At 37.2% G+C, this 13,910-nt stretch overlaps 1 protein-coding gene across 1 annotated transcript in view; it reads left to right on the plus strand.

Moving 5' to 3' along the window:
• VPS13B (vacuolar protein sorting 13 homolog B) overlaps nt 1-13,910 on the plus strand; it is a 1,028,583-nt gene that overhangs the window by 940,557 nt on the left and 74,116 nt on the right. Inside the window, exons 44-45 of the mRNA XM_020969189.2 lie at nt 12,085-12,240; nt 12,874-12,875. Coding sequence (XP_020824848.1) covers nt 12,085-12,240; nt 12,874-12,875 — 158 coding nt within the window. The remainder of the gene's footprint in view (nt 1-12,084; nt 12,241-12,873; nt 12,876-13,910) is intronic.

Here is a 13,910-nt window from a genome sequence, read left to right on the forward strand (position 1 = left end):
TGCTGTTCTGGGAAATCTTTTAACCTCTCAGTGCCCCTAGGTAATTCTCTAAGGCTATCAATTGCAGAACAATTTCTCCAGTGCCTTGGTAGGGGAAGTTTCCTCTTGGGGAGTTCTTTACACAGATTAAGTCACCCAGCTGGACCTTCTCCCCAAAAAAAGTATTTGATGTTTAATCTTTGGAAACTTAAAAAGTTGATCCAGTTAAATCCCAAGTTTTTCCTTTTGTGTATATGTTGATTTACTGAATTTGAATTGTTTCTGACAATAGTTTTGTTGTATAACTATTGTTTTCTAAGATTTTCTGTTTTTAGAAAGTATCTACTACACATATGTATAGGATCATATTTTCCCTAAAGGTTGAGGGTAAGGAATATAAGTGAAGTATTTGAGATTGTTCTGATTGTTAAGTTCTTGTTTAAAAAAAGAACATTAGAAAAGTATGTTAGCATTGTGTCATTGTAAGTTATGGGAAATTAGTGGAGAGTATAGTAATAAATTAATGGGCAAAATAAGGGTGGAAATGAAGCCAAATTTCTCATTGTGATTATAAAAACAAAATTGAGGCAAGAGCAAATTTTACAGACATTTTTTTAAAAGGCTAGAAGTATATTAGAGCTTCTAGACATCTATTTAGTACATTGATATTTCATATTTTAAAGTATTATTTTTAAAATATTTACTTACTGTGCCTTCTTCTGTCCCCTTCCTTAATGTCCCCTATTTTCATAATTTTTGGTTTTGTTTTTCTTTTCTCCTTATTCTAACCACACAGGAATTCTCCCTTTGGACATGACTGTGGGTGGTCCTCACTGCTATTATCCCCAAGCCCATGATCAGCAGTTCAGTTTTATTTTGTATTGAAAAACTGAGTTGAAAGTTGCCTATGCTTCCACTTCAGTTTTTCAGTAGAAAAACTGCAAGTCTGCTCAGGTTGCCAGAGGAGCACTGGCCGGGCCTGCTAGGAAAAAAACATAGCCACTTGGGACCTTCCAACTAGTGTGGCCATTGTAAAGCTGACTTACTGCTTCTTTTGGTTCCCATTGAAAAGTTTGAACAAGAGTGTCTCTTATTTGACTGGTTTTTGCAATGGAAAATTTACTAGACCAAAGAGAAGAAAAATCCTGCCTAAAACAAGTAGATGGATAAGAAATGGAAAAGAAAAAATCCTTAAAAAAAAAAAGATTGGAGTGGGGAAAGAAAGGAAAGTTTCCCTTAACTCTCTGATGTTCATCTCTTCAATTCCCACCATCTCTACCTTAGTTCATACCAATATTTTTTCTTGCATCGTCTCTTAGCTGATTCCCATGCAATCAGTCTTTTTCCCTTTTCGATATATCTTGCATACCAATTTTTAAAATAATTTTCAAATTATGTCACATACTTTGAAGAAGCTCAGAACTCTTCATGGGCTTCCCATTACATGTTTAATAAAGTATATAAACTCCTCACCCCAACATTTAAAACCTTCCATCATTTCTAATGCCGTCTCTTACTACTCTTACTCTGTTCTCCAGCCAAACTGGACTATTCACGATCCCAAATATACCTTTCCTCTTTCCTACCTCCACACCACTGTCCACATTATTCCCTCCACTTAAAATGCCTTTCTTTCCCACATACATGTTGTTAGAAATTAATCTTCACAGATCATTTTAATCCAAGGGCTCTTAACTTTTAAAACAGTATGTTTTGATAGCCTCATTACAATATGATTAGTTTTCTTTGCAATCCTATATAACTTTACTTTATGCTTTTAGAAACATTCTTCTGAGGAGCCCATAGATTTCACCAAACTGCTAGAGTCCATGGCACTCACAAAAAGTAAAGAACCCCTGCTGTAGTCAGAATTGATTACTCTCTGCTTTGAACTGTGCTGACTCTTGTTTATATTTCTCTTTTGTCACTGACTTCAGGCTTCCTTTCTTTTTTTTTTTAATTATTACTTACTTGGTGCAGTAGATAGAGAGCTAGGCCATGAGCCAGGAAGAACTGAGTTCAAATCCAGTCTGAGAAACTTATTAACTGTGCACCCCTGGGCAAGTCACTTAACCTCTGTCTCTATTATCTCATCTGTAAAATGGGGATAATAATAGCACCTACCTCCCAGGGTTGTTATGAGGACCAAATGATATGATAATTGTAAAGCACTTAGCATAGTGCCTGGCACATAAGTGCCATATAAATGTTAGGTATTATTGTTTTGTTTTGTTTTTTCTTTTTTTTTTCTCCCTTGTTTTAGGCAATTGGGGTTAAGTGACTTGCCCAGCATCACACAGCTAGTGTCAAGTATTTGGTCTGAGGCTGGATTTGAACTCAGGTCCTCCTGACTTCAGGGCCGGTGCTCTATCCACTGTGCCACCTTAGCTGCCGGTGTTATTGTTTTTATCTTGTGTTAGTTACCTATGTACATCTCTCTTGCTGAGTTCTTTGAAGACAGCAACTACTTGGTAACCTTTCTGTCTCTCAGTGCCTTATGAATGCCCCCAGTGAAGCTCTGTTGAATGAACGAAAGAATGAGTGAATGAATGAGGGGGGGTGAGTAAGTGAATGAACTTTCACTTGAACTGGTCAGTTGAAGACAAGTGGTAAGAATTTTAATCTTGATTTTACGATTTGCAAAAATGGGGGGAGGGGAGCAGGAATGGAAATGTGTTTGTTTTTCAAGTGAAGACATTTCAGTGACTATATGAAACCTAGGAGATTTGTTTGCAGTAAATCCAGGGCTTATGTCCAGCAACAACAGAATTAATTTCACAGCCTCACTGAAATCTCAACAGAAGTGAAAGCAAAGCTCCTCCCTTTTCCCCCCTACCACCCCAACACCTTCACCTGCACTCTAGTGGGCCCACTGTAGACCCCAATGCACATCATCTTTTTATCATATGAGTGCAGTGGTCTCTACTGCTGTGGTTGCAGTTTGTGGTGAATGGACTGGGTAAGTAAAGGACTCCCTTTAGCTCCTGAATTTCTTTTCCTGATATCTTGAGATTTTTCTGAGGAAAAACAATAGAGATTTCCCTTCTTAAGAATGTATGAGATTCCTTAAGCACTTGAATAAGTCTAATTACAGTAGAATTTAGATGCTTTTATGAGGAGACTGAGCACTACAAAAACTCAACTAATGGCACATTAGGGAAGGAGTGTGACTAATATGTTTTCTTCACTTTGTTTCTTTTCTGTGGGAACTGATTCCAGAGGCATCTGAATTTTCATAATTCAAAGAACAGTCATTGCTGTGCCAACATTCAGATAATGAGTAGCTGCCAAAGGAGAGTTGACAGTATATTTATTCCTTGGTGACATTCAGTCATTGAGCGTGTTGGTCCCACATGGGGGCTATCGCAAACTGAGTTTATATGCAAATACTAACAATCCTCCGTTCTATCTCTTCTCTGAATAGTAAATCTGTCTTTGGAGCACATGGAATTTTCACTAAAATATAGCTGGAGTTGACCCTTAAGTACCTTGCCTCATTATTTCTTTGTCATTTCCAGCTACTAGTCTCTCCAAAGTAAACAGTTTTCTTGTTTCTTTTAGTTTTATGTGTGCTCTGAGCTCTATTCCCAATTGCCACTATAAAAAACTGAAATGGTTCCAACTGTGGCTATTGTTTTTTCTTTTTTCTGTAACTAATATTTAAACATCAAAGACACTCTGAGCACTTTTATGTCAGGGCATATGTATATAGAACCATATTTTCCCTCAAGGTATTTGCTTTCCTGGATATTTTTGTAGCTGGTGAGCCTGCATTTAATATTAACTATCTTTCCTCTAGGGCTCCAAAAAACACCTACTGCTAGGGACTCATTTAATTTTGCACTGACATCAAAAAAAAAAAATCACCCTGTGACAACCAGTGACCTTCATCATTGCACTTATGAAGACATTGTCTTAAAACCAAATAATTTTTTTTTAAATTTTAAACTGACATTTTTGTTATAGAAATTCCCAGCTACTGTAATTAGTCTTTATTTTCCTCTTTCTTAATGTCATTATTTTTGAGTACATTGTGACAACACTTATAATGCTTTTAAGAAGAACTGCTTTTTGAACATAAATAAGGAAAAGCATTTACTTAAGAGAAGATTGTCCATCTGAGGCACAGTGGTTGTCTTGATGTGGAAGAAAACATAACATCTGGGATATTGTAATTATAGTTTCTTAGTAATAATTCAATTTAACAAAACCTTATTAAGCACCTACTATGTGGAAGGCGGTTTGCAGTGGGGTGCAAAGACGAAAATGAATAGTTCACTGCACTCAAAAAGCACATGTTTGACTCTTTCTAAATGCTCTACTGCTACTAACACTAATGACAATAATGATAATAACTCATTTTACAACACCCACTCTGCACTAAATGACTTTGTAAAGTAAACCTCACATATCTGTCCAGTTTACTAATAAGGGAAGCCCTAAGAGATAAAATACCATCCTCAGAGTCACACAGCTAATAATTGGGAAAGTCAGGACTCAAACCCAACATTTCTGACTCAAGAAACAGTGCTTTCTCCATTATACCATTGCTATTTTCTGTGTGTTTTTTAAATTTATTCATCACATACGTGGTATTATATAATCTAATTTAAATATGCTTTCTGATGGAGCGATTATTTTGTCTTTTCTCTACCCATATTCAGCTGAACTAATTTTCTTGTGTTTTATAAGCAAAATAGGGCTGGTTGTTATACATATTTGAAAGAAAACTAATGGCTACCAAAAAGTAGCTCAAGATACCTTATATGTTATTTTTCACCCTTTTTTATGTTAATAAATTTTGTCTTAATACATCATACAGTTTTCTAGTGCATTCCCAATTAAAAACCCCAGAACATATAATCCCTGAAAATAGTTAAGCAAAGCAGCAGAAAAGAGTGATTTCAGTTGTCTAGCGTGGGTTGCCTTAGCACTTTAAGAGTTTAGCATTTATTAAAAGAAGGATCAAGTGGGTGTCTGATAACTTAGTATCAACATTATCGACTGAGTTTATTGTTTTAAGACTATTTTCATTGATGTAGTTTTCACATTGTATTAATTGATCTTTTAGTTTTCTTTTATTCTGCATCATTTCTTAAAGGTCTTTCCACATTTCTTTGAATTCTTATTCCTTATTCTTTACGGAATAATAATAGTCCGTTAACTTTATATACCACAATTGACTCAGTCATCCCAGAGTCACTGGGTACATACTTTTTTATCCAACATTTTTCTGTTACAAATAGTGTTGCTGTGAATATTTTTATACAAATCAGTTTTTTCTTCATGTCAGTAACCTCCTAGCCCCATGGTGATTTTTCTGAATCAAAGGGCATGAACAGTTTCACCACTTTTCTTGCATAATTCTAAATTGTCTTCCAGAACAGTTGGACCAATTTACAGCTGCACCAGCAGTGCAGGATTCGTGTTTGTTTTTCCTTGCCCTTGACAACATTGAATTTTTCCATATTGTGCTATTTTTGCCAATTTGATGGGTATGAAGTTTTGATCAGTTATTTTAATTAACATTTCTCTGATTATTAATGATTTTGAGCACTTTTTGAAGATGCCTTTTCACAGTTTACACTTCTCATGAAAAGTGCTCATGTGTTTTGACCACTTACCTATTGGAGACTGGTTCTTAATCCTGTAGGAAGATGATGTAAGAAGCTGTTCTACAACCAGTTTTTACCAGACTGCTAGCCAATTTTCCCAATGGTTCTGGCTGAGTAAAAAGTTCTTTTCTTTTTTCATTGTTAACAATCATCAACAAATAAGAATATTTCAGTTTATAAAGAAGACTTTGTTCCTATTTTTTCATTATTTTACTAGATATTCTTGGCCTTTTGTTCCTCCCTTTGAATTTTATTAATATTTCATCTGATTCTGTTAAGTATCCCATTAGTAATGGGAGTTGTGCAAATCTGCAGATTATTTTAGCTGGTATTATTTTTACTACATTGATGTGGCCCAGTCAAGAACACTGAATATCTCTGTACTTATTTAGATCTTCTTTTATTTCTATGAAACTTGTTTAGTAGCTCATTTTATACACATCCTACATGTGGTATTATAGGTTAACAGATAATTAATGCATTTTGTTATTATTTTCAATGGAATTCCTCTTTCTCTGTCTTTCCCCAAGGTTTGAACAAAATTTAACAGCAATTAGAAATTATTTTGTGGTTCATTTTGTATCCTGCTACTTGGCTGAAGCTTTTAATCATTTCAAAATTTGCTGATTCTCTAGAATTTCCTGAGTACCATCATATCCTCCAAATATATGTCCAGATTTGTAATTTCATCAGTGTAGGGAGTTGCCTGGTGAGGAGACACTTCCTGCCAATGCAGATCAGCAACTCTTCTGGAATTTATAATCTCAGCAAGTTGCCTGGGACTCTAGGAGGTTAAGGGATTTGTTTAGGGTCACACAGCCAATATGTGTCAAAGACTAAACTTGAACTCAAGTCATATTGACTGATGCCAGATCTCTATGCCATACTGCCTCATTTTATCACTCAACCAATCAGCTAGCATTTATTAAGTACCTACTGTGTTCCACGCACTGTGATAAGCACTGGATATATGAAAAAAGGCAAAGAAACAGTCTCTGCTTTCAAGGAGCTCAGAGTCTAATGGGGGAGACAGTGTGTAAACAACTATATACGAACAAGCTCTCTGTGAGATAAATTGGGAGTAGTATTTTAAGATTAAAGAGAACTGGGAGAGGCTTCCTGCAGAAGGCAGGATTTTAGCTGAGACCTGAAGAAGGCCAAGAAATAGAGATGAGGAGATAGAGGGTTCCAGGCATGAGGGACAGCCAAGGAAGATGGTGTGTGCAAGGACAAAGAAGGAGGCCAGAGTCACTGTATCATACATGGAAGAGAATAAGTTGTAAGGAGACTGGAAAGGCAGGAAGGGACCAGGTAATGAAGAGCTTTAAAAGGACCATATGATTCTAGAGGTGATAGGGAGCCACTAGAGTTTATTAAGTAGAAGGGTGATATGGTCAGACCTAAACTTTAGGAAGATCAGTTTGGCAGCTGAGTGGAGAGTGGACTGCAGTGGGCAGAGACTGAAGGCTGGGAGACCAACAGCTGGCTATAATAATGGGGCAGGCATGAGAAGATGAGGGTCTGAACCAGGATAGTGGTAGTATCAGAAGAGAGGAGGGGCATATGTGAGAGATGTTAGGAAGGTAGAAACAAGACTTGATGACTATATATGAGAAGTGAGAGAAAATGAGGAGTAGAGGATGACACCTGAGTTGTGAGACAGAGTGATGGGAAGTTAGGAAGAGGAAAAGGTTTGCGGGAATAGACAGTGAGTTCATATTTGGACATATTGAGTTTAGGGTGTCCACGAAGCTTCCAGTTTGAGATGTCTGAAAGGCATGTGAGAGGGAGGTTGGGGCTGGTCAAGATCTGTAAGTTATCTGCATAGAGGTGATCATTGAAACCATGGGAGCTGATGAGGTCATCAAGTGAAGTAGTATGGAGAAAGGAGAGAAGAGGGCCCAGGACAAAGCCTTGAGGGACTCCCATGATTAGTGGGTAGGACATGCATGAGATTCAGCAAAGAGAGAAGGAGCAGTCTGATAGTCAGGGGGAGAACCAAGAAAGAGCAGTTTCACAAAAACCTACAAAGAAGAAATATCAAATAGAAGATGGTTGACAGTGTCAGATGCTACAGAGAAGTCAGGAAGGACGAGAATTGAGAAAAGTTTGGCAACTGAAGGTCATTAGTGACTTTGAAGAGAGCCATTTCGGTTGAATAATGAGGTCAGAAACCAAATTGCAAAAAGTTAAGGGAAAGGAAAGAAAGTAGAGGCAGCTATTGTGGAGCGCCTTCTCGAAAAGGTTAGCTACAAAATGGAGGAGAGAAATAGGATGACAGCTAGCAGAGGAGGAAGATCAAGTGAGAGGTTTTTGAGGGTGGGAGCAACTTGGGCAAGTTCAAAGGCAGTAGGGAAGCAGCCAATAAACAGGGAGCAACTCAAGATTAGTGAAAGAATAGAGATGATATATTTATTCTTTCTTTTTTCTAATTATTATAGTTAATATTTCTAGTTAATAATTATTTTTCCAAATAGTTATTGGCAAATAATTAGTGGGTATTCTTGCTTCATTTCTCATCTTATCAGGAAAGCTTCCAGTGCGTCTGTATTGAAAATAATGCTGATTTTTGGTTTTAGGGAAATACTTTAAATCAGATCAAAATGAGTTATCAGGTAAAACCTTGTAAACCTTAAAACTGCTATACAAATGCTATTATTATTGTTATTATTATTGTTATTATTATTATTATTATTATTATTATATCAAGGAAAGATCCTTTAGTTTCCCTCTGAGATGACCTTCTGTCTACTTTTTAATATATCTTGTACATACCTAATTATGATTGTCTCCCCCATTAAAATTTAATCTTCTTTAGGGCAGGAATTTTTTTTTTGCTTTTCTTTGAATCCCCAGAGCTTAGCACAATGCTTAATAAATATTTATTAGCTAACTAACTTCCTCTACTTATTAGTATTAACATAAATGAGCAGTGCATTTTAATAAAGGATTTTTTTTCTGTATTCATTGACATAATCCTTGTTTTTTCTTGTTTTTGTTATTAGCACTTCATGAGCTTAATTAATGCCTATTGACTTAATATGGTTTATTATGCTGATTATCTTTCTTTTGTTGTTCCTATTTACTTTATTGTCCCTCCTGCTTTGGAAATCATGAGCCAGAACCAAGTTTGCCTCATTGTGTTGAGTAATGTGCCTTCCTTTTCTTTTTTTTTTTTTAGCAGCTTATATAGCATAATGTTTATTTGTTTTCAAAATGATTAATAGAATATACTTGTGAATCCATCTGAACCTAAAATTTTGGTTTTATTTTTGTTTTTCTCCTCATAAGGAACCATTTGTACTTTATTCAATTTCTCTTTCTGAGATCAGGCTGCTTAGGTTTATCTATTTCCTGTTTTGTTAATTTTGGCATTTAATATTTTTGTACATGTCCATTTCCATTTTCAGTTTTGTTGCTATATGATTCAGGATAATAGTTTCTGATGATTTTCTTTATTTCCTCTTATTTGTTGTGGACCCTCCTCCCTTTTCATTTTTATTTTGTTAATTTAATTTCCTCTATCTTAGGGATGGTGTTTAGGGATATAGGTTTTCCTCTGGTTTAACTACATCCTCTATAACTCCCTTTCACAAAAATTGTTATTGTTTCTATGATTTTGTTTTTTACTGACTGATTATTGAATATGTTGTTTATTCATTTTCCATTTAGTCTTAATCATTTGTTCACATTTCATTTATTATCATAATTCTTACTGCATTATATTCTATAATACATTATGGCTGTCAGGGAAATTTTTAATGGGAAGAAAAGATGGGCTTGTCATCTGGCAAGTATTTCATTGGTGTCTTCATGTTGTCAGGAAAAAGGGAAGGCTTACAGAGCATTGGGTAGACTCTCTGTGATGAATATATTGGTGCATAGATAATTTGTGGGCTCTGTTGTTGGAGGAAGTATTCGGACCAATGAGATCATAGATCCGTTTGAGAGTTTGAGTATAATCCTAGAACCTCTGTTTTGAGGAGTGAGGAGATCAGATATGCTCTACTCTTTGGACTTTGCCACCATGCTCAGCTTCCTTCTCCCTCCATTTCTTTGTCTCCGCCTCTCCCTCTGCTGCTCTCATTAATGAGTTCTTCCCAGAACATCGATTTTTAAAAAGAGCCAAGTTTATCCATCTTCATTCTCTAGAATTCAGTGTGGGTACTTTCCTCTTCTCCCACCCCCAACTGCTTTTCTGTTTTATGTGTTATCTTCTCACATTAGAATGTAACTCCTTGAAGGCAAGAAGTATCTTTCATTTTGCATATATTTGTATCCCCAGAGCTTAGCACAGCGTTTAATAAATGCTTGTTGACTTGACTTCAGAGGACTTTGTATTTTATCCTGGAATTAATAAGGGGCCCCTTAAATTTGTTCGTCAGGGGAGAACATGGTCAAAGCTATGCTTTAGGAATATCACTTTGACAGTTGGGTAGAGGATGGATTGTAGAAGAGAAAGACAAGGCAAGGTGAACAATTAGGAGGTTCTCACATTAGTACAGGCAAGAGGTTCTAAGGCCTTGTGTGTCACTGGAGAGAAGGACTCAGATATAAGAAATGTTGTGGAAATACATTTGACAAGACTTGACAACCATTTTGGCCATGTGGAGTGAAATAGAATGAAAAATGAGGATGAAACTAAGGTTGTGGACCTGCATGACCAGAAGGTGAGGATTGAGAAAAGGCTACCAGACTTGGGGATTCAAACTGTAGACACAGCAGTTTCAGTCCTATTATTCCATGCATGTATATATATTTGTCTGTTGGGGGAGTTGCAGGGAGCCTTTGTTTAAAAAATATATTAATTGCTATTTTTGATTTTTCTATCACCTTTACTGTCAAGTATATCCCTTCCTCCTTCCCTGCCCAAAGAGCCATCCCTTGTAACAAAAGACAAAAAAAGAAGAGAAAGAAAAAAAACATTTCGGCAAAATTAAGCAACGTATGAACTGAGGTGTAGTCATTATTGTTGTCTGATTCTTTTCTTCTGCAGATTTCCTCTTGCTTTTTTTTTTTGCCCCGTATGATATTGAAGGTTCGTTTGTATGCCTTTGCTGCAGTTTTGAAGTCGTACAGGTGAAGAGATCGAAGTCTCCATCACTCAGACATCTTGCCAATTGTAACTTGTCTTTCCTCTCCAAGCCTCAATTCCTTCATCTGTAAAATAGGAATAGGAATAAAGTCTGGCATAATGGAGTGTTGTACGTGGAGTCCAAAAGACCTCTTCACATCCCTGTCATGATCGCTTACTAGGCTATGTGACCTCCTCGAGGGGGAAGGGACCTCCAAAGGCCATCTACTCCAACTGACACAGGAACCCACATTCCCTGGACAGCGTTCCCTTCTGGGGACTTACTCATTCAGTCCAAGGCTTTGTGCAAAGCCTCTGGGGGTGAGGGGCAGAGCTCACTACCTCTTGAGGTGTGCCCTTTCATTTTTTGGGAATAGCTCTACTTGTTAGGAAGTATTTCCTTATAGAAACCTATACTTGCTACATTTTCTTTTATTTCTTGTAATTGTTCTCTCAGTAACCATCCATAATAGAAATGAATGGTTCAACAATTACACTGCCTTGTGTTTCTGAGGCTGAGTTTCTTCATTTGTAAAATCGGGACAATGATAGTCCTGACCTCACAAAGGCCTTATTAGGATCATTTGAAGTAATGTGTATAACGCATTTTGCCAGCCTGCTTAAAGCAATATAAGCAGGGGCAATTATTATTGTTATTATTATTGCTACTTGCAATAATTAATTCATAGGATTGTTGTGGTATGCAAAGTGTTCCATAAACTCAAAGTTTAAGTTCTAATATTATTACCTATGTGATCTTGGTACAGTCACTGACCTTCTCCAGGTCTCTGTTCCATCATATGTAAAATGAAAGTGTTAGAAGGCATGTAGTAACCACTACAAACTATATTAAAAAAAAAAGACAGCAAAGTCATTTTCTTCTCATTTGCTTGAGAAGCATGCAAAATTTCCAGTTTGGCACATTCCATACTCTTATAGATAAATGAGCTATGTCCCCAAATTACTTGTCTACCCTGAGGGAAAAATAAGAGAAAATGGCAGGTTGAGGTAAAAAATAACTAGATACTAAATTTAGCTTTAATTACGTTCTAGCTATTAGAAGACTGCACTGTGGGCCAAGACCAAAATCCTTTGATCTCACAATTCAGCCTTCCTGCCCTCTGGATTAATGAAATAGCCTTTTCTCAAAAGCTCACAGACCCTTTACAATTTGATAGCACAATTATTTACAAGTTTTAAAATGAGATCTGGAAAACCACATTGGTTCTATGTAGTGTATTTGCTATTCTTAATATGGTTGAATAAGCTGAAAGTGGATGAATAATACAGGTTAGAAAGGAAACAGATGCTAAATATTACCAATAGGAAGGTTTCCCAGCAATGAGACTTTCAGTTCAGTACTGGATTTTTGTTGGCAGCTTGGCATTAAGACGATTACTGTTTTTTTCTCTCCAGCTGTTACACATCTGTATCGAAGGTTGGGGGAACTGGCGCTGGTCAGAGCCGTTCAGTGTGGACAGTGCTGGGTCTTTTATCAGAACAATCCAGTACAAGGGCCGAACTGCCTCCCTCATCATCAAGGTTCAGCACCTCAGTGGAGTACAAAAACAGGTAGGTGCCCCTGTTTCCCTAACACCACTCCCTCCCAAGCCTGTGTTGTGCTTCAGAGGAAACCCAGAACAGATAGAGCACGTGGAAGCCTTGCTTTCCTGGGGTTCTCCTAAGTCCCTGCAGAGAACTTTGGCACTTAACTGCTTCTTGATGATCATGATAATAATGGCTTCAGCCTTATCCCCACCTCTTTTTTTCCAGAGTTGCTAACAAGCAGCCAGACTTAGTGATAGGAGTTTCACCTCTACCTTCTGTCACCACCCACCTTCTAGTAGAGGTGTGAATGAGCTGTGAAGTGGCCAAAAGGCCTGTTTGGGGAGAGGAAAACAAGGGGCTCTAGGGAAGCTGGATAACCAAGAGCTGGATGTGGTAAACTGAAAAAAATCAATCTCCAGGAAAATCTCCTGGTCCTCATTGAAGGTGATATAGAGGTACAGGTCTACAGCAGCCATTTTCTTTTCCAGGAGTTAATGTTAACTGTAGTAAAAATCCATTCCAGTCTAACTCTTGGCATTTAAAGCCTCTGCTCTCAGCACATATTTTATTTATTTTATAAAACTTCCTTTTGGCCATTTTTTTAATTCTTTGAGTGCAAAGGGGGGGGACTATCTGACACTTTTTTGTGTTCTAAAGATGTGAAAATGTGGTTTTTTAAAAGATATTTTTCAAGCGTTGAGCATATGACAAGAGCGTAAAGGAAAAGATAGGAAGTATTAAAATCTGAAAACTGGCTTCAGGACTTGCCCATAACTTTATTTGCCATAAGAGCTTTAATGTGTATGTCTGTATCCCTATTGTAACAGTACAGTCAGAGCTGGGGAGAGTGAGGAGCATGATGACCAACACGCCATCTCTGGAAATAAAGGGGAATATATCTTATAGCTAAGTGATGGTTTTTCCATTGCCATATGCCAGTGGTTAAGCAGGAAAAAACTAGTAAGATGAGCAATACAATGGATGCATTTTCCATGTGTGGTTCACACCTGATCTTCAGAGAGCAGAACTTCATGTCTACCCTCTGCAAAAGGACGGAGGAGAGCCTCAGAGAAGAACTGTCAGACTCTTTAAATGAGCATCTGATAGGTAATAATGAAGACATAAAGAATAGGACGTAGTCTCTCCTGAAGTGCTATCAGTGACATTTTTAAAAAACTCATTGAAGTACGTGGGATCGTAGATTGAGAACTGGCCAGTCCAGGACTTTCTGTTTTCTAGATGAGAAAACTAAAGCCTAGAGGAGTTAAATGATTTTCCCAAGGTCATGCAGATGGTAAGTGACAGAGTGAGAATTTGAACCCAGACCCTCTGATGCCAGATTTAATGTGCTTTCTACTGAACACTAACCTGGCCTACTCTCCAAGGCTGATAGCCTGGACTGAGCTTAACATGCTCTCTCCTGTCCTTATTTCTGTGCTTCCTTCAAGGCTCAGCCAGGTGCCACCTTCCCCTGCATGAAATTTTCATGTCAGATTTGTGTTTACTTTTATATGTAGATTGTGAAACTCTCCAGTAGAATGTTGCTCCTTGAAGGCAGCGAATGGTTTTGGTTTTGTATGTCTTGTAACTAGCATGGCACCTTGCATAAAGAAGATACTTGATAAATACTTGTTGAATTGAATTGATTGAATTCTAAGGAAGTGATCACTGTTGGAAAGGTCAGGGAAGGCTTC

Source organism: Phascolarctos cinereus, unplaced genomic scaffold, assembly GCF_003287225.1.
Source record: "Phascolarctos cinereus isolate Bilbo 61053 unplaced genomic scaffold, phaCin_HiC Scaffold_4;HRSCAF=312, whole genome shotgun sequence".
Lineage (NCBI taxonomy): Eukaryota > Metazoa > Chordata > Mammalia > Diprotodontia > Phascolarctidae > Phascolarctos > Phascolarctos cinereus.